At 51.3% G+C, this 20,636-nt stretch overlaps 1 protein-coding gene across 3 annotated transcripts in view; it reads left to right on the top strand.

Annotated features, from left to right (window-relative positions):
* The window catches only part of Trim9 (E3 ubiquitin-protein ligase Trim9), a 274,501-nt gene that overhangs the window by 184,626 nt on the left and 69,239 nt on the right, over positions 1 to 20,636 (top strand). For all 3 annotated transcript variants that reach the window (XM_077681478.1, XM_077681479.1, XM_077681480.1), the window contains exon 2: positions 9,143 to 9,238. In XM_077681478.1, the coding sequence (XP_077537604.1) occupies positions 9,143 to 9,238 (96 nt within the window). The remainder of the gene's footprint in view (positions 1 to 9,142; positions 9,239 to 20,636) is intronic.

The following is a 20,636-nucleotide window of genomic DNA, read 5'->3' as shown; positions in this document are numbered from 1 at the left end:
CGGTTAATCTACACGAGCGACATAATCGAGGGCTCGGAAATTTTGGCATGAAATGCGAATAACATGCGTAGAGTCAACGAACTGCGGGAACATCCTTCGTATCTTTGAGTGCGGCAGTTTTAGACAAACCGCATGAACCGCTGTAAAAGAATTCCTAGCTTCTTTGTGTTTGCACCGCAGCTGACAGATGGTGTATTCTCGGTTTTAATACGTGGCTACTCTAATCAGGCAAATTGGTTCAGAGCTCACCTTTGCCTTTGTCCCCTCTATCCGCAGTAACCGATATGTATGCTTCCGGCAATTTTATATATAGTTGATACGATAGGTGACGCACTTGGAGCGTTAACGACTTATCGGGGAACATACCCGTTAGTATTGAGATAGCGCGGTTTGAGAATTGAGAAATAGCACGCAAAGAAAAGGGGTGCGCCCCTCCCTCGCTAGGAGACGCCCGGGCATGCGCAGAGCCACGCAGGGAGCGAAGAGTGCGGCAGCGGCCGGCCGGGCTTGCCTGCTCAGCGAAAGGACGATGTTGCTGATAACACATCAACGCGTCTGGTTCAGTCGACTTGATTTAGTTATCTTGGCTTCGGAGGTGCCACGCATTCATGCGCCAAAGCGCTGGATGTCCCTGGAGAAGTGATCGCGCTGAAGCTCGGCGAATACCCGCGGCACCGCAGTTGCAACTTCGGATAGCCCCCTGTGTGGGCGATGCATCTATAGAAACACTGCTCGAAAAACGTGTCTCCCGCAGGGCTATCAGGCTTCGGGGCTATCACCCGTCCGCGGCGGCCGCTTTTCTGAGGGAGGCGAAAAGCGAAAACGCCCGTGTGTACGAGATTCATCCGGAGCCCCCCACTACAGCGCGCCTCATCGCTTGCGTTGCGTCGGCGCGCTAAACCCTGCAATCAATCAATCAATATCAGGCTTTCGCACTCCTACGCGTAAGTAGGCTTACAGGCGTACTGACACGAAATTGTCGTGTTACGTTTTTTTCGCTGCTGAGGGCGCCTACAAGCCCAGTAATCATAGAATGACTCATTGGGTGATCGAGAGCAGCTTAGATAATTATTCACGGGCTCATTTATTCATGTGAGTTTCTGTTTCGCCGAAACGAACACCGAGGCGGCCGGCATTAGAGGACGGCGCTCTTGAGGTCACTGTTTTCGTCATACCACGGCTGGTCTGGACGCGCTCCTTTAAGTGTGCCCGCCGAATTTTTCTTTTAGGGCGAAGCCACTTAGGGGCTTGAGTTGTCGGCGTCTCCTATCGTCGTCGTCTCGAGTAGTCACGGTACTAAAACACCGGGACACTCGTTTTCCAACGCCTCGTGCTAGAACGTAACACGTCGTCGTCATCGTCGTCACCAGCCTACCTACGCCCACTGCAGGGCAAAGGCCTCTCCCATCGTACACGTACCATACAGACCGTGCCATACCATCGTACGCGTATCATACAAAAAAGTGTATAATAGATAAAACCGGTTCAGAATAAACTAACATGATGTAAAGATTTGCGGAACGTTCCCTGTCCACATCAGCGATCGTCAAGCGCAAGCAGAAGCTGTTTGTAGACGGGTTGTAATTTGTGTTACACTCAAGGGCCCACCGGCTGTCGACACTAGGCCTGATCGGGTCGGGTGGTCGGTCGACGCAAGGAAAGGCACACTTACCTGGTGCGGAGGCCTCACTGACCACTCAAGACGAGCCCTCAGGGCGAGGCGCGGGAATTGCACTGCACTCGCCTTGACCCCTTCCATTACCCCAAACTGGGACTGGTGGGGCATGCAATATTCTTAAATCCGGTTCAACGTAAGAGAGGACGCCACCGCCTCAGCAAGCGTGCGATTGCTTCTCCCACAGGCGTTTCTCCAGCGCCCAATCAGCGCGCGCCGTGTGGCAAGAGAGAGAGACGTACCATCTTTGAATACACTTACACACTGATTCATTGAAGGGTTTAACGCTCCGACGCATCGCAGGCGATGAGGTGCGCCGTAGTTGACCACCTGGGGGTCTTTGACCACCTGGGGGTCTTTAACGTGCGCCGAAATTTCGTACGCACGGGCGTTTTTTTTTTTTTTTTTTTCGCCTCTATCAGAAAAGCGGCCGCTGCGGCGGGGAGTCGAACCCGCGTACTCGAACACTTTAATACACTGTATGCTTCGCCCCTTCGCAGGTTTCACGCTAGTGGAGATGGCCGGCGATTTTGCTCTTGGTGCTGCGCAGGTGGTGTTGGGGAGAGTTTTACGATTCCGCGCACTGCCGCTGAATTGCGAGTATGAAAGCGACTGTTTCGCGTTATGCCTTCTCGAGTTCTACCGGGGATCGTGCTTAACAGCGTCAACGGTTGTATAGATAAAACGCGGATCTCAGGCCGCGCGTGCAAAACCATCACGCGAAACGGTACCTGTAATGGGTGCTTCACTGCAGCCGCGGTCAGTGTGAGGAAAAGCCAACTTCACGAAGGGGGCCGTCGTGAGGCCGGATGCAAAGCGAGCTCAAGTTTTCGAATATAACCTTCAGGTCTCTGTGTAAGTATACTGACACCGAGACGTGGTGGATTGTGTCAAGGCAGAAATTTAGGCGAGTCGGAATACGTTCATCTTGCACAGCGTAAAAAACACACGGGACACGAGTAAGAAATAAACTCCACAAAACGCTGAAACAGCGTTTGTGGTGTCTATTTCTTACTCGTGTGCCGTGTGTTTTTAGGGGCGAAGCTCCTTAAGTCATGGGTCTGTCCATCCCTTGTGTCTCGTGGTACGTGACCGCCGCATGCTTTTGGAGATGTCGCAAAGTGGGCCGCGTTGCACGCGCAAGAACCGGCTGCAACCGGCAGCGCAAACTCGGCACCGGGAGCGCGAGCTTGTCTGTGTTCGCCAACGGAGGCGCGAGCGCACTTGCACTGCGAGGGGGAGATCACGCAAGAGATCACGCCACGAACGCAGGCAGTCGTTCTCGGAGATCGAACGAGACGTAAGGACCTTTGCTCGTTTCCTCTCGTCTTGTTCGGACACAAGTTCGCCCTAAATAAAAGTTCTTTCTTTACCGTTGTGTCCCATCCTACGTGACAAATTGTGGTGGAGGTGCGGGGTAGTCCTCGATGGCGCGGGGTCTTTCACCAGGTCTGGGCATGGGAGCATTGACTCCGAAAATAAAAGTTGATTTGTACAATGTACGCACACAGTCTTACGTATTTCTTAATGATGTAATGGGCGAACTTTCACGGGAGAGTTACGGTTACCGATGATCTCCCCCTCTCGAGCTTCGCCCCACTTATCATCATTCATTCCGTGGATATGGCGTGATTTTTTTTACTCTGTGCAAGATGGTGGATTGTGGCTGTAGGCGTAAAAACTCTCGTTTTAAATCCCAACTGTACCCAGAGTTCAGAGTTAAATTCATGGTGATAGAAAATAACCAGCGCAAGAAAGGCGAAGACGAGGAAGGTAACAGACACAGCGGGGCTGTGTCTGTTACCTTCCTCGTCCTTGTCTTTCCTGCGATGGCTATTTTCTATCACCATGAACCAATCCCAATTCGCTCAGCTTGCCATCTTGGTGAGTTTAATTCGCGTGTTCATCAGGGATTCCTGGCTTCCTTCGCCGTTACTGAAAAAAAGGGAAGTAGGTGAGTATGCAGCGTTAAACACCTCCTCAAGCCCTGGAGATACACTCATAGCATACGACCAAGGGACGCAAACTCGCAGGAGTGGAAATAGGAGCGTGAACTTGGAGTGTAACGTGCGGGGCCACGCAAATGTCACCTTGGCTATGGACGACCGCCGTAGGGATATGCGGTGGCTAGATTTACACTAATTGCAGTTAGCTAACGTGCTCCCACTTGTCACACACATTGGCGTTTTCTTGTGCTTGCGCGTGCCGTAGCTGCGAATCTAGCACGCGACATCGTGCAACTGAGCCGTACACTTTCGCCGCTGCGGCGTGCCCAGACAGGAGAAGAAATTAATACATGGGCTCCCTGTCTCATTATCCCTGTGGCCGCTGTTCGTGTTCTTCTGCACGGAGTTATCAGGGCGCAGCGTATACGTCCCCCGCCGTGGGTTTTAACAACAAAGGCAGGTTTGGAACGAGAACAAAATAAACGGTGAGTGGTTCAGCGACAAAGCTTTCCGGCGGCGGGAAAAGTATGTGTATGGCAGCAGGAGCAGAAACAGCAGCAGCGTCGTTGATGCCTCGCCGGCCCTCGCGCGCTAATGAAGCTCCTTAACGAGTCCTGCCTCCTGAGTGGGTGTGGTCGGGTCTAGCCGCGGATCTTCTTGCCGTGGGCTTCCCTATAGTGCCGCGAGAGTAGTCCCAACAATATATATATATATATATTAAAAAAAACGCTGGCCACCTGCTCTGGTGCACTAGCGTGTGTACGAGATGTGTGCACGAGCGGCGTGGGGTGATGTGTCTGTCGTGTCTCCTTTTTTTTTTTCACGCGGCGTTTCGCGGCCACATTACAGGCTGGTTACTTGGCGAGATCCTCGGAAAAGGGATATTGTATGCAACGTAACACGCTTGCGTCTGGTATACTTTTGCAGCGACGCCTTAGTCAGAAACCATCCAGGCCGGCTTGGGAATATTTCAGTGCGGTGCCTGGTGGAAGAGGAAGAATAAACTTTGTGGTGGCCGAGGTTTTTAGCTTATGGGGTCATGGCGCTGAGGGGCCTTCTCAGGTTTAGAAGTCCTTGGGCGGCTGCTGGCAGCCGAGCCCTCGTGACCGGCCGGACGCGATCGTTGGGACCTGAGCTGGGCACTATGCCCTCCCTCTACTAAAGGGTTGGGGTGTGGATGTAAACAAGGAAACAGCGAAGCGAGCATTCCAAAATCATGGTGTGGAGTGTGCAGGCTTGGAGGCAGCAACATCAGGTGTCGGGGTAGGGGGTGGGGTGTGTTGAGACCTAGGCGTATGAGTAGAGTACGGCCGGTCTCCTCGAGCTAGCGTGACTGGCGAGCGTCTTGCAGGAGACATTTGCCTCCGTTCCGATAACGAATAGCCAAAGGCCAAACGTAGCCTATTTAATCCATTTGGGAAATGAAGAGCGACGATACAGTATACACTCAGGAGCGACACGACAACTTGAACGGGCAGAGTAGCGTTTTTGAGCCGAGTCCAACTGGCTTGCTCGCCGAGGCGCCAGCTTCGTTTGTATCGTTCCCTCCAACGGTGAAGCATACCTGGACATGAAGTTTTCAAACCACAGTCAAGCAGACGCAAGCAAAACAACTCCCACTGAGTCAGGTGCAAGGGTGACTCATGAAGCACGAGCAACGGTGGGTTTTTCCCCAGGCGTGTCGGGTGTGCCAGCGTAGCTGAGGGGATAACGGGTCGCCGATTGCAGAAGCTTGTGCTGGTTTCACGGCAATGCAGAAAACTTCTCCACAAGGCACATAACTTAGCTTTAGACGGCATAGTTTCTGCGCACAGGGGAGCGGCGATGCACTTGTCGCTGGTTCGTAGCAGGTGGATAACGTAGGGGATGGGGCCGTGGGGGTACGTTTTGGTTTGACAATCGTAGTCTCTTCATTGACCAGCTTGTCGTGTGGGACGGTGGTAGGGCACGTGTGAGGCCAGAGGAGGGACAATATTGTTGGACTTCTGGGTCCTCCAACTGCGGCGCGGTGCTCAGAGAGCGGAGAGACACGTCTTCACAAGATAAGGCCTCAATGGGACACGGAATGCGAAAGACGGGGCTATCCGGCGCAGCCACGGGAGGATGCGCCATCGCGTGAGGAGCAGAATCAAGTGATGATGATTTGCGTCACCTGTGTCAAGGCTTGATGTGAAAAGGCCGTCACGGCAAATGCCATTGTAGGTCCGGGGAAGGTAGTGGCAGTGCTTGTATGGTGAATGTGGTGTATGCGTTTACCGGAGGCGGAAACCTCATTCCACTCTAGAGACCCGTCCCTAGGGGGTCAAGGGGGTCCGGGTATGGCAGGAGCAGTGTGCAAGCGCTGTAAAATGCGGAGGGCTGGGGATATGGCTCCTGCGCTGGAGTTTTGGCGACATGCAGGAGCCCTGTACGATGTGCTTGGGTACCTAACTGTGTGACGAGGGTTCTCTGGGTAGTGGTGGCAGTCCCGAGCGGACAGGTTGTACTCAGCGTGTACTTGGCGGCGTGGATGTTGCGTATTTCTTGGGGATTCACTTGCAGGATCTTATTTACACGACGGAGAAATCTCGTCTTTCTGGCCCGCGGAGCCCGCTCGCGTGATCAGTTTTAGGCTCCGCCGCTCGGCTGGCAAGGCCTGCGGATGCTCCGGGGGGAAAAAAATGCCTCCGCATGTTCTCGCTCAATGCCGGCGGACCTCCGAGGGTCATCGAATTTGTTTTTGGCACTGCGGTCACACGGTTTTAGGTTGTACCAGGTGCGAGGGCGGCTTTTTCGACGCGGTGTGGTCGACACGTGTGGAAGTGGCAAGTGCGGGCGCAGGAGCGTGCCTTTGCTTTTTGGGACGCTGTGGGCGATCGAGAGCTAGGGTGCCTAGATGTCTGCCTCGCGAGAGCAGCCTCGCATCATCTGCGCTGTCGTCCGCTAGTCGCTCCGCACGTGTGGATGCGCGGCCAAGTCGGACCATCCGGTGACGCTGTGTTGACGTCACATATCCGTCCGCCTTCCGCAGGCCTCCTCGTCCGTCGTGTGAACCCCGCTGTACGTGCGGCACAGGGTTTGTTACCTCTTTTTCCAACCGTGCCTTGATACAGCCTGCCATTGCAACGCTTTGTCTTGCTCCGACATTAACGGTTGCCCTTGGGTTTCTGGAGCCGATTTGCTGGAACGTGCTCTCTATGCGCCGAATGGGGAAGGGTGGTGATTTGGGCTATTTGGTGCGGAGTAACGGAATTCAAATCGGTGCTATTAAACGGCGGTGTGTTGTAGTTCCTTGTTCCGTTTATTGGTGCTGCTTTGAATTCTGTTAGAACGGGTAAACTTTACTGTGAACTATCTGCAGTTGGTTAAAATAATCAACGAAACCCGTGACAGTAATTCTGTAGGCGTTCGGTCAAAGTGAACCCGCGCTCTCAATATAAACTGGTCGCTGGTGACAAAAGCAAAAACAGCATTTCAGTTCCGATTGACTTCCCGCCGCTCTTTTGTATAAGACTTAACGGACTCTCACGGCCATTTGAGCGGCGCTAGTGCGTGTATCGCAAAACGATTGCGTAAATAAGCTCCCAGTCACGTCATATGTGCTCAAGTGAAAGGGGGTGTTGTCCTGGAAGTCAAGCCTCTCATATATATATATATATATATATATATATATATATATATATATATATATATATATATATATATATATATATATATATATATATATATATATTAGGTGCTACACAACCGGTGGCGTGGCCCCTCTTTGGTGAAAGTCGTGCGGGTATAACGATTTATCACAGCTCCGGACGCCGCCGCTCGCCAACGTGCCGGTGGCCTCTGGCGGAGGCTTTAACGCGGTCCTCAGCTGACGCCAACTGCCTAACCGCGAGGAGGGCACTACTCTCCCGTCGCTGCAGCGCGGTTTGCACGCGAGCCCCCGGCGCTTTTATTAATCAGCCTGCAGGCGGGCCCCATTGTTTTCGCCTTGTGCGACGAAGCCGCCGTGCGAGCACAGCCGAGAGCGCTGTTTGCACGCGCTGCTGTTGATTAGTCCGCGCGGCCAAAGCTGCCGCCGACACCTTTTGTCGCCCGACTCTTCGCTTCGGCGGCGGGAGAGCGCTGCCTCCGTCCGCAGCGAGGCTGGCTGCGCTGCGGAACGCACGTCATCCTTCGCTTCCCGTTTTCCCGAGGCCATAAATCAGCGTGTGGGGCGCGCAGGATGACGTTGCGTCTACGGCACTGACTTCGCTGGCCGCTCTTGTTCCGCACGTGTATACCTCGGCGGGAGAATCGCTCGCGAGCATCTCGCAGTTAAAAAAAAAAAAAAAAAAGCTGCGTGGATTCATTGGAAAACGTTTAATAAGCATGCATAAAAGTGGGTGGCTTTCTTAGTTCGGGTAGCCGCGAGCCAACGCAGCAGCCTGGACGTGAGCGATGAGGCGTTCTTTGTCCCAGAAAGGATTTGAAGTCGGCTAGGTCATTCGGCAAAGCTGCACGTGCGTCTTTTGCGGTTCGCCGCGAACTGGCCGCGCTCCGACTCCTGCAACGAAAGTTTTCCGAGGTTCTTCTCATTTGGCACTGTGGCGGCTGAGCCTCGTCGGAAGCGGGCGTTCGTTAAAAATAGTCAGCCACCTCTTATGGTCAAGTTTTCGGGGGGAAAACTGGCTTCGCTGTAAGTGCTACTTCGTTAAAGCGGGCGCAAGGTTTTGAATGCTAGGGACTGAACAGTTAAAGAAAAGATTCTAGACAAAAAAAAGCATGTAGTTCCACCAGTTGGCCCCGATATGGTAAATGTGGCTTGCTCAGCTGTATAGCCCCTCACCCTCTCCTTCTCGTTTTATTTGTTAACCTGTCTTTAACGTGGGAAATTCACCTGTGGTGCGGTGTGTGACTGGATAGAAATGAAGCTGTGTCTGTGATTGATTGATTGATTGATTGATTGATTGATTGATTGATCGATTGATTGATTGATTGATTGATTGATTGATTGATTGATTGATTGATTGATTGATTGATTGATTGATTGATTGATTGATTGTGAAGTTTAACGCGCCGACAGGTGATGAGGCGCGCCGTAGCGGAGGGTTCCGGATTAATTTTGACCACCTCAGAGCACCTTTAACGGACGCCGAAATCTACAACACACGGGCGTTTTCGCTTTTCGCCGCCATCAGAAAAGCGGCCGCCACGCCGAGAATCGAACGCGTTCGTGAAAACGCATCATCATCCTTACCAGCCGCTCCCGACTACTGTCGGGGAGATAACCCACTGCAACCGAGGTTGGCGAGTAGGCGCGCGATCCCTCTCTTCACGGGATACAGTGATACGCGAGAGCAAAGAAGCGACACGCGATTACCCCCGCGGTGGACGGGAATCCCGTTCCACAACGGCGTGTCATCCGCTCTTAGGAAGAGAATGGGTGTGTGTGTGTGTGTGTGTGTGTGTGTGTGCGTTGTTTGCGTAGATGTGTCGTTTGCCCTCTGCTGTCGTTACTCGGTCGTTCATTTTTGCCTTATTCCCATAATTTCCCTCTGTGCAGACGGAGCTGTCGCAGAACCTGCAGGCCCTGTCGGAGAAGGCCAAGACGGCGACCGAGTTCATCCAGGGGCTCAAGGGCATGTCCGAGAGAGTGCACGTGAGTAACCCCACACCGGTTCAGTAGATCTGCGGGAACGCTGGCTAGAACGTACAGCTATACCCCTGTCACACAGGCACTTTCGATCCGGATTGAAGCGAAGCGCGGTTAACTTTTCGAGCGCGCTCGACGCGTCCTCGCTGCTACACGGCACGTTTCGATCCCGATCGAGAAGTTGCACCGGTTGCACTCGTGTACGCCAGATGGTGCTAAAAATGTACTTCGCGGCCGGCGTATGGTAACTTTGCGCGGTCGTAGGTATACGGAACTATATAAATAGGCAGTTTTAGCATATCGTTACCGTGTTTGCATTACCGTTTACCGTGTTACCGGAAGCGCTGGCGACGGTGAAGCCTGTGCCGGTAAGTTACCGTTCGCGGTAACTCTCGTGCTGCGCAGTCTACTCCCGCAAACACGGTAAACGGTAACGTAAACACGGTAACGATATGCTAAAACTGCCTAATGTTACTGCACACTTATTTTGGTAAAGTTATTTCATACAATCTGTGGCGTTAGTTGAAGTTTTCACTTTTTGTGCCATTACTCAGCGGGGACGACGAGACTTTCGTCCGATCGCGCTTGGAAACCTCGATCGCGCTTAGGAAACCAGGATTTAGTTCGAGCGCGATCGAGCTCGATCCTGATTGAAACTGCCGTGTAGCAGCGACCGATCCGGATTGAGCTCGATCCGGATCGACTCAATCGCCATTGAAAGTGCCCGTGTGACAGGGGTATTATATCGGTGCGACGGGAACTCTGTACTGTATAGATATATAATATTGCGGGAGCAATAGCTGGGCATGTCGAGAAACGTTTTTGCCGTCGATCCGTCAACAGAGCGATTAAAAGAGCAGAGAACGAGAGAGCGAGTGCTGCGGCGGCGCTGCCGTGGCACCGCTCCCAACGTTGCTAGGGGGCCGCCAAGTCGAAGCGCGGCCCCCACCCGCCTCTGCCGACGCATTCGTCGCATGTCGTCTCGACGGGTTCCGCGACTCGCGCTACAGCTTGTGCGCGCTATGCAGGGGAGTGTGCAGCCAGGCGGAGGGGCGACAAACGAGGCCGGAGTGGGAAGGATGGCGACGACGTGCCTGAAGTGGCGGAGAACGAAGGCAGGGACAGGCGGCCGATGCCACTGCTAAAGAAAGCAACCGTGACCGCTTATATGGTTAAAGCGCAAAGCACGCCTGACGCCAAGTTCAGACTGTTGTCGCAACTGTCGTAACATCTTTAAATAATGACATCATTTGACGTCTCAGCCAACCGAACTGCGTGAAACACCGTTCTTTATTATTATTTTTTACATCCATAGCTCATGATATGGCTGTTACGGCGTTATAATCTGAACATAGCATGACGCTGTGTTCGAGAGGTATGCGAGAAACGCCGTGTTTGGGACTTTTAAAGCCGGACCGAAGAGTGGGTATCGATCCGAGCATCAAGTTCGCCAATGTTACATTAATTGTTCTGACACCCCGTGCGCACGCCTCTCTTTGGCAGAACTTTCCTGGCTGAGCTGACAAGCATTGCGTAGCTCTCCCACTTCCAGCTCTCCGTAGTTTCCCGCACTAAACTAAAGCAGATTGAGACTTCTACCGAGTTAGAAGTAGTCTTCGCTTCACTGTTGTGCGCCGGTCCGAGCTGTTGTTGAAGGCGTATACTTCCAGCTGTCTGACTCGTTTTTTCTTCAACACGTAACAATGTTTCTTTTTTGGAGTGACAATTTTATTTTTGAATAACTTTCGCTTTACTGATCAACATCACGCGGTAAGAACTAGAATTCGAACATGTATCTTCGCCCAGCGATGTAGGTGGTACCCTAGCTTACGCCGCACGCGCATCTGCTCTCAAATATAAAATCCCGCTCCCCAGGGATGTGACCCGCGATAGTGAGCGAGCCGTGCGGCACGTGCGGCCCGTACAGCACCTGTGCGACCACCTCCGCTCCCTCCGCTACTCGCGGCCGCGTTAATCCGTCTTCGACGTTAAGCCTCCCTCTCGGGGGAGAAAACTCCAAGGTGCGTGCCGCTCGCGTTTCAGATCGTCTCTGTGCAACACGGGAGGGCGACGCGAGCGTCGGAGGCAGAGCACGCGCTCCTAATCGTCCCTCGTCCTTGTAGGAGTGTTCTACTGCTCGCACTCGCTTCTCCGAGGAGAAGAGAAGGAGGAGGCCGCGGAAGCGTCGTCGATTCGCGGGGGCGCGTGCGTCTCTAATTGGGCTTTCCGGGGCGGGGGACTCCAAATTGCCGCCTCGTATCTCGCCAAACGAGCCGTGAAGCGGCCAGCACCGTCTCGCGCCGAAGGGAGCAGAGACTGTGTACGTGTGTACGAATTGCCGGCCCCGTTTCTTGCTTCTACCGCCGCCTTCAGAGGCTGCGCCTGAATCCGAGGAAGAAGAAGATGCTGCTACCCTCTTCCAAATCGTCGCCCTTTTCCCCCGGGAATGACGCGGCACGAAGGCGGAACTACAGTGAGAGCTGGGCTCGTTTCAGCAGCGACTCTGTGTCGGCGGAGGTGCCGCGTCGCGGCCTCACAATTTCTTTGACTTGTTTCTCCGTAAAGCTGCGAAAAAACTGAAGTCGGCCTCATTCCGTCGACGAGGGCTGCTGGCCGTTAATAAGGAACGTTTTCTTTAAGGTGAAAGATTTAAGTGCCCCATTGGGCTAGATGCCGACGTCGTTGTCGTTGTCCGGTGAAGAGTATGGCCGCTGCTTTTAAGAGTAAATAAAAAAAAACACATTGAGTCCGTGTGAGAATTGAACCAGGGTCTCCAGAGTGAACCTCAGCATGGTTCCGGTGACGGAACAAGAGGCAGCCTAGTGCGGGCAGCGCTGACGTCGTATGGCGTGACAGGTGAACGTGACGGAACCGGAACAAAACAGGTGCATCCTAGTCACGGAGAACTCTGATTCAAGCGAAGCTGTGGCGTGCAGCGTCTCCATGTCTGCCCATCGAAGTTGTTCGCTCCAGAAGACGAGGAAACGAAAGCGAAGGAGGAGACACGGAACAGCATTTGACAGTAAAGAAGTCTGCGATGAGTATCGCCAGGCGTTCGCCTTCGGAGCGCGTATGCAGGCTTAAAGGGACCCTGCAACACTTTTCCAAACTTTTTTTGAAATCCTAAATGTTTGCAGAACGTAGTCACCCAACACACCCAGTACTTATAGATTAGGGGGTCGCATAGTTCTTCAGCCAAAAATTACTGCTCTATTCCCATCAGGTAACTTGGAAACTCGCTCAAAAGATTTTTCTGCCTTTCCCGGTCTTGACGTTCTTCGACCGCTCGAATTAAGTCATTAAGGCCATGTACGTCACTAAGGCCATGTAGCGGCTGTTGGCCGGTTTTCCTTCAGTTGCAGCAATGAACACCTTTCAATAGCAACTTAAAAAAAAAAGACACAAGAACAAGGCAGAAACGGAAGGCGTATCTGGTGCGACGGGCAAATCATGCGGTGCCACTCCGTGCTGGCGGTAACTATAGCTTTCGCGGTGGTTCCAGACGCGAAGGAAAGAGTGAAAGCGCTTATCGAAATTGTTGCAGGGTCCCTTTAAGTTCCTCAAAGAATGTTTGTCCGTGCCGTTACTTGGTGGTTTCGCGGTAAAATTCCGTTGCCCTATAGCAAGTCGCACTGCGGAGATAAACTTGCTCTGACAAAGGAAGAAGGGCGTATGCACTGCGGTCCACATAGCGACACTTTATTTATTTCCCTTGATTATTTTTTTTCTGCTTTTAATTTAGCTCGGGTTGTGTTTTTTTTTTTTTTTTTTCGCGGAGAACAAGTTAATCGGAAACGTCGCTTTATGAAGGCACCCCGCGTCGTTCCCAACCGCCATTCTGCCTGCGGACGCGTGCGCCTCTATTTGGATGTGATGACCGTCTAGGGCGGCCGATGAGACACACCGCAGAGCTGACCACTTCCTAAATTATCCCGTAATCTGTCCAATTACCTCTATTGTGCCAGTATTTGCGGATTTGGATTTTTTGACGCAAAGCGAAAGGACTGAAATGGAAAGGGGGCGGAGTTGGTGTTTGTAAGAGAAGTTTGGTTGAGGTTAGTGAAGGTCATGCGAAAAAAAAAAGGGAGGGGAGCACAAAAAGCTTCTTCACTTTAGTTACACGCCAGCTGTTCCCCGTAATTTATCGTTTCCTCGCGCTTTTTTTCAACATGGTGCAATATTAGAACTAGTTAAGTAACTATCATTCCCAACACATAGTTTGGCAAATCCCCTAACTCCGAGTAAAATTCTTCTGCGAAAATACCAAGGGAGAAGGCCCACAACATGGTCTACGCATTCTAGCTTCGTAAAGTGATTGGTAGAAGAAGTTAAGAACTACTTCCGGCGTTCTTCCAGAAGTTTACTACTTCCAACTCTATTCAACCACACTAGAAGAGTCGGAAAGAGGGGAATAGAGCTGCAAACTCGGCCGGAATTGTGGTTTGAAGAACGCGTAAGAACACTCGAAATGCTTGCATATCGGAGGAACAAAGACGAAAATTTTACTCTCACGTTACAATCACTTGCGAAGACAGGGAGGAGGTGCTGGAAGTGTGGTCCCTCGTTGGCGTTCCATGCGCAATGAGCTGTGGCTTCCCAGCTCGACGTGCACGCGGACTCCAGTTCTAACGGGAAACATACAGGACGTAGTAACCAATCCAGGTCTGCGGCCGGCTGGCACTTGTAGGCGGGCTACACCTCAAGGGCGTTATGACCTTAACCCGATTTGACAGTTCATACCCATCCCGCGAGCTTCGCGAGTGGCTTGAACGGAGCCAAATGCGATGCGCCGTGCATAAACGTAATTACCAATGCACTCAGCTTCTGTGCGCCCGCAAGCGGGCTTCACCCTGTGCGGCGAGGCGAGGTGGCGGAGCCCGTCCTAGACTAGAGAAAGGGCTGCTGCAGCGTGAGTCACTCTTTGTCGCCGCTGCAGAGTGGATGGATCGGGGCAGGCTGAGGTGTTCCCGGAGAAAGGATGGAACAATGGATTGAAGTACAAAGAAGGCAATTAGAGAGAGGGGTTCGAATTGCACGTGGGTCGCAGGATATCGTGCGTTTTTGCACTCCCAACTGCGCTGTGGGAAGGGCTCAAGTGGCGAGAAACAGTACGAGTGTTCATTATCACTTGGCTGAGTCTGCTTCTGAAAGTGTGGCGCACGGGCTTGTCTGGAAACTGCAGAGCTTTGGACGAAGGTTGTGCACCTTCTTCGTCCCCCTTGCTTTGATGAAAATCTGTCGTAGCGTGTGGGTTATCTGCGTAAAGCTACACAGAAGGACTGAGTTGGCACAGTCTTCCTGAGAAGTCGTGCCCAAGAGCTTGACGTGTGCTGCTGGTACGGGGAGCGTTTCGTCCAGGGTGATCTCGGTAATAAGATCTTCATTCCCCGCTTGCGGACGAGCAGGCGCTCCGACTTTTGCGGCGGACAGCTAACACCACATCCTTTGGTATCCAGTGTGTCGGCCAATAACTTGAGGCCGTTCCCTCACCCAACCGTTTCCGTTCCACCGAGTGGTGTTATTGGCATACACGGTGCAGATTTCGTACGGGCGCTAGTTTGGCATGCCGGCCAATAATGGAAATGTTGTAGACACGAAAATGCCCGTACGAACGAGATTTACGGCGGCAAACCACCGGCAGTCTAAAGTAGACCATAACCTCCCACTACGACCAGACTCACAGCGCAAGTTACCGTTGCACCCCTAAATTTTCTGAAGACGAGTGTAGGCCTTTCGCCCGCTTCGATGTCCCGCTATTGAGTTTTTCAGTTTTTAAAGTGCTGACACGTGAAGTACCGTAGGAAGACGCGTGCCTCGCGATCGTCCGCGAGGGCTTTCCCCTGCTCCAGCTCTCGGAACTTGTGTCGTTGGAGGCTGTGGGTCGTGCCCCGCGCCTGATTCAATTCCCGTTCGAGCGGCCCGCGTGTGCGGCAAAGGCGAAGCTCGCGTTTGGTCAGCAACCTGGCCGGCCGGATACGCGGGGGCGTGCGCCGTGACTCAGCGGTCGCAAACAATGCGCCCCCGCCACGAGAGGCTCGGATGGGGCACTACCGGATATTGCATCTGCCGCCCCCTGCGCCGACCGGCCCATCGCAGCCGACCCAGGAACGCCGCAGCAACTGCACTCAGGGCATAGCCTCGTGCGCGTGTGGAACGTCGTTCCTGCCCACTTTTCCCTCCGCGCAGTCCCTAACCTTTCTTGCTCATGCGACGCTTCGCTACCTCCCCATCCCCTCCCCCCATTTCCCCCCGTCCCTCTGACGGAGGTGCTCTGGATATACTCGCTGGGTTGTGTCTCGTGTGCGAGACCTATTGTATGCGTTTCGTGCCGTAGCCGTACACGGAGAAAGGGCAGCTTATTCCCCAAAGATAATAAGCGAAGTTTTTCGTGCAGTAATCACGTATACCGTATACTCCCGTTAAGACAGGGCTCGAATTGCATGTCACAAGAGAGCAGCAGTGACCGAGTTCCTGTATTAACGAGAGTCTCTTGCATGTGGGGAAAGTGCGCTTTGCTTTGGAAGGATGATAAGTGAAGCTATAATTTCAAGCATCGCCGGGCGCCACTGATTCCATGTCCGCACTTTCAAGGTTGCGGCCTGTTCCGTGTACTCGAAAATATTGAACTTAGATCCTGTGCAAAGAAAACAGTCACTAGGTTCGAGACACTCGAGTCTCGGCAGCAAACGTGCATGGTTGTCTTGAAGGTCGCTTTAAACGACCTTCAAGACAAGGTCGCTTTAAACGTTGGCGACGGGCTCATAATTTGAGCATGCCTGCTCCTACGAGTCTTCCAAGCTCGTTCTGCGTGTTTACTTTCTTATCATCTTCATAATCAGCCTATCTACTCCCACTGCAGGGCAAAGGCCTTTCCCGTAGATTTCCAATTATCCCGGTCCTGTGCCAACTGCGACCAATTTATCCCCGCAAACTTCTTCATCTCATCTACCCACCTAACTTTCTGCCGCCTCCTGCCACGCTTGCCTTCTGGTGGGACCACTCTGTTACCCCTAATGAACAACGGTTATCCTGCCTTCGCATTACATGCCCTGCCCACACCCGTTTCTTCTTCTTTTTTTCTACTAATATTCCCTTAACACGCGTTTGTTCCGTGACCCAATCCGCTCTGTTCTTGTCCCTTAACGTCACACACCTATCATCTTCCGGCTCATCGCTCGCTGAGTCGTCTTCCATTTAAGTTGAACCCTTTGAGTGAGCCTTCAAGTTTCTGCCCCGTATGTGAGTACCGGTAAGATGCAGCTGTTATACACTTTCCTATTCAGGAACAATGGTAGGCTGCCATTAATTATCTGAGAGGTAATTAGATTAAAAGAGGTATTCAAACCATTGGATTGGGAACAGGTGGGCTTAAGAGTTATTGGAAAATACCTCAGTAACCTCAGATTTCCTGATGACGTTGCCTTGCTAAGTAACTCGGGGGACGAACTGCAAAGCATGCTTACCGCACTGGACTAACAGAGTAGGCGCATGGGCCTGAAAATTAATATGCGGAAAACTAAAGTAATGTTCAATAGCCTCGGGTGAGCACAGCGGTTTGAGATAGGTGGCGAGGCAGTGGAAGTGGTAAGCGAATATATCTACCTAGGCCAGGTAGTGACCCCGGATCCCAACCACGAGGTAGAGATTATTAGAAGGATAAGAATGGGGTGGAGTGCATTCGGCAGGCATTCTCAGATAATGAATGGCAGCCTAGTTTCATATGTAAGACCCCAAAACGTGAAAGGACATACATCGAGTGGTACGTGCGATGTGCTGCTTATAGAGCACCAATCGTGAGAATGAAAGCAGCTTAGAAAAGGTAAATGCTACGTCACGTCCCCGGCTTGACGAGTGGCAAAAGGCGGCGAAACACGTTTGATTCGTCTATAATAACGTCCAAAGCACGTCCCCCAGTTTTTACTGGAAGTTTATTTGCGCGTAGCTGGGATATTCCGGCAATATCCGGTGGCTCCAACGCTGTTTATTTGGCACTCGACGCCACCTCTCTTACCGTGACTCCAAGATATCTGATGGGCGTATTGTGCACCTTAGTGTCTTGTCGTGGCACTGTGCTAATAGGCATACCCCAGGTTGTATAGTTAAACAGTTAGCCATCTACTATGCAGCCCCAGACGCGGCATGACAGCCTTAACGGTACCCTGGAACACTTTCGATAAGCGCTTTCACTCTTTTCTTCGCGTCTGGAACCACTGCGAAAGCTATAGTTATCGCCAGCACGGAGTGGCACTGCGTGATTTGCTCGTCGCACCAGATACGCCTTCCATTTATGCTTTCTTTTTGTGGCTTTGTGGCTTTATTTTTAAAGTTGCTATCGAAAAGCGTTCATTGCTGCAACTGAAGGAAATACGGCCAACAGCCGCTATACATGGCCTCAGTGACGTAATTCGAGCCGTCGAAGAACGTCAAGACCGGGAAAGAGAGAAAAATCTTTTGAGCGAGTTTACAAGTTATCTGATGGGTATAAAGCAGTAATTTTTGGATGAGGTACTTTGCGACCCCTAATCTAAGTACTGGATGTGTTGGTTGACTACGTTCTGCAAGCATTTAAGATTTCAAAAAAAAAGTTGAAAAAAGTGTTGCAGGGTCCCTTTAAAGAGACAGACAACCGGTTTTTGTCGAGTATATGTTCTTTACCTCAAATGAAAGGGCACCCCTTAAAACACGTTAACGCGAAACGTTAACGCGTTTTGCTGATAGCGCCCCAGAACTTTTTAAATAGATTTTTTTTTTATCTATGAGCCCTACGTGTGCTTCCAAAGTGAGGCTGGCAACGATGACAGACAGTAGCACAGCAACATACTTTTGTCTCTATGCAAGATAAAAAGTAGCATTTAAAAATTCGTCCCCAGATAAAAAATTGTAAATTGCAGGCCCTGTTTTTTTTTATCACTAGAAGCAGCCAGCTATTTTGCACGTAGGCACCACCTATTCGGATGTACGAGAGATGTATGCTGGCATCATGTTTCGGGAGTCGGCAGCTCGATTCTTCGCGGTCGACTTCCTTGTGTTTTTTTTTTTTTTTTTTTTTTTTTTAAGACGATAGTCTTTCTTGGGCTACTTAAACCCAGAAATTTTGGTCTGTCTGTATGTCTGTCTGTCTGTCTGGTTTTTTTTTTATTACCGGTTTCAGACATCACAAAAACGTGCTACAGATAACAAACGCTAGCTTTGCCTAAGCCAGCGTATTATGTATAAAAACGGGGCATAGACAACACTTTCTCTACTTCCTGCAGCCACTCGGGTGTACAAGGTTGACCCTTCCACATTTCTACAATGCGATGAACGCTATCACAGAAATACTGCCTCGCGGGCCGTCCATCAACGTCCGAGTAACAAGCTGCCAATCGAGATCTCCATATTCCGTGGAGGACCAGCAACATCAATAGGTCGTAAGGCACTCCATTATCGTTCTCAACTGCCAGAAACCGTATACCACGAGGATCCAAGGGGAGTTCCTTTTTCAAAGTTCTCTGAAGTACATCCCACAAAAACACCGCATCCCAACAGTCCAAAAATACATGTTCAACAGTTTCCGGCTTCTTGCATAGCCAGCAGTCTGCTCCCCAGGGCACGAACAAACCCTTCTCAAGCATCCACGTTTTAACCGGGAGCACACCAACATGAAGCTTAAAGAAAAACGTTTTAACACCCGGCGGAACAACCATTGCTTTTACACGTTTCAAAACATTTTGTCCTGGTCCATTTCGAAACATGGATCTGTATAGTGGCACAGGAAAGCAGATTTCAACGAGATCTTTGTACAACTTCTTCTTCGACACTGAAGTCAAATACTCCACGGAAAAACGCGAACATACAAATTGTGTTGCCTGTACGACTTCCTTTAGATATCCGTGAAGTCCTCCGGTATAACACAAAGATGACGTAATAACAAACTGAGGCAGAAATCTACCTAACCTAACCTGAATTACAGTGCAAAGTAGGGGGTCCTTCACCTCACGCAAAAAATAAAATCTATTGACTACTTGTCGCAGAAAAAGATGCGATAGTGACAAACCACCATCACGCACACGTCTGAAAAGATTAGTTCTACTCGTCCGTTCCCAGGTCGAGCCCTGTGGTACGTTTTGCAAGTTATTCATTGTTCGCGTGCAAATGTACAAAGGTTACATCGTGTCTGTCTGTCTGTCTGTGACTCGATTCAGCCACCCGGCCAAAGCAAAACAATGCCTGCGTAATAGTCTTCTATAGTCACAGCTAAATCTACCCGTCCATGCCCGGTGTAATGTTCATGCTTGTCAACATTGTTGAAGAAGAACATGACATTACGCAAATATGAGACAACAAATCAATACAGAAGTGATATTTGCAGTGTTCCTTTATAAAAAATCAAACATGCTTGACATTTGCGAAATTAAATACTTCATCAACTGCAGAAAAATAATTCACTCCGCCGTCGCCTGCTGTCGCCCGCGCCACTACAGTCGAACATGGATATATCGAACACGGGTATATCGAATTATTGTCTATATCGAACTCATAAATTATCCCCTTGAAAATTATGTGTAAAAGTATAGGAATTCGTGCGTTTATATCGAACCGTATTTTTCCTGACATTGGGTATATCGAACGCCGCGCGAGTTGGAAGGTGCTCTTCGGCAGTCGCTGCACTCCCGATTGAGGTTGAGGAGGATATAGAGGAATGTGCGGGCATGGCGAAGACTGACTCCCGTAACTAATCCCCCCTACCGGAACGAATTTGCGCTTGCCCAGTCGGGCCCCGCTACCGGCCGCCGTAGCGTTAGCGGACGGAGCCCGGTATGCTAAATCTCTCTGGGCACACAAGCCCGAACGCTCGAAAAATGTGACAGTGCGAGGTAGGGATGCCCCGACTGCGTACGCCCCCCCCCCCCCCCCCCCCCCCCCCTTTTTTTTTTTTTGACTGCGTACGTTCCCCGGCTTGCCGAAAAAGAGTTTTTCTTTCTCTCTCTCTGGGTCTGTCTTCCCCCGATGTCGTCTCGGGAAAGGGAAGAGGGAACGAAGGCGCTGGCGGCCTCCTCCTTTTTTTGCATTTTGCTGCTGTTGCTGCTGTTTGGCGAGTTGTCCCGCACCTTTCGGAGATCACTGTTTCTCTCGGAGCTGACCATCGCGAGCCCTTTGTTGGAGTCCGTTCAGAGAGCCTTGGAATTGTTACCTCCAAAGTTCTTGTGGTACGTGCGCGCTGTTCTTCTTTTGTGTGCGTGTTGTGCATGGTGTGCGAAGGCGCAGCGTGCTGCTGGAATTTTCTAGTTGTGCAGCCTCGAGAAGATCGAGACCAGCATCTTTAATTTCATTTCCAGGACGAAGAAGCACGCCAAGATGAGCGATTTTTTTTTTTCACGGAAATAAAGTGTCCTGTTGCGTCATGAGTGTGGAATTAGTTGTC

Source organism: Haemaphysalis longicornis, unplaced genomic scaffold (assembly GCF_048455015.1).
Source record: "Haemaphysalis longicornis isolate Haplotype H1 unplaced genomic scaffold, Haemaphysalis longicornis Haplotype H1 scaffold_8, whole genome shotgun sequence".
Classification (NCBI taxonomy): domain Eukaryota; kingdom Metazoa; phylum Arthropoda; class Arachnida; order Ixodida; family Ixodidae; genus Haemaphysalis; species Haemaphysalis longicornis.
Note: the sequence above shows the minus strand (reverse complement) of the source record. Positions and strands in the feature narration are given on the sequence as shown.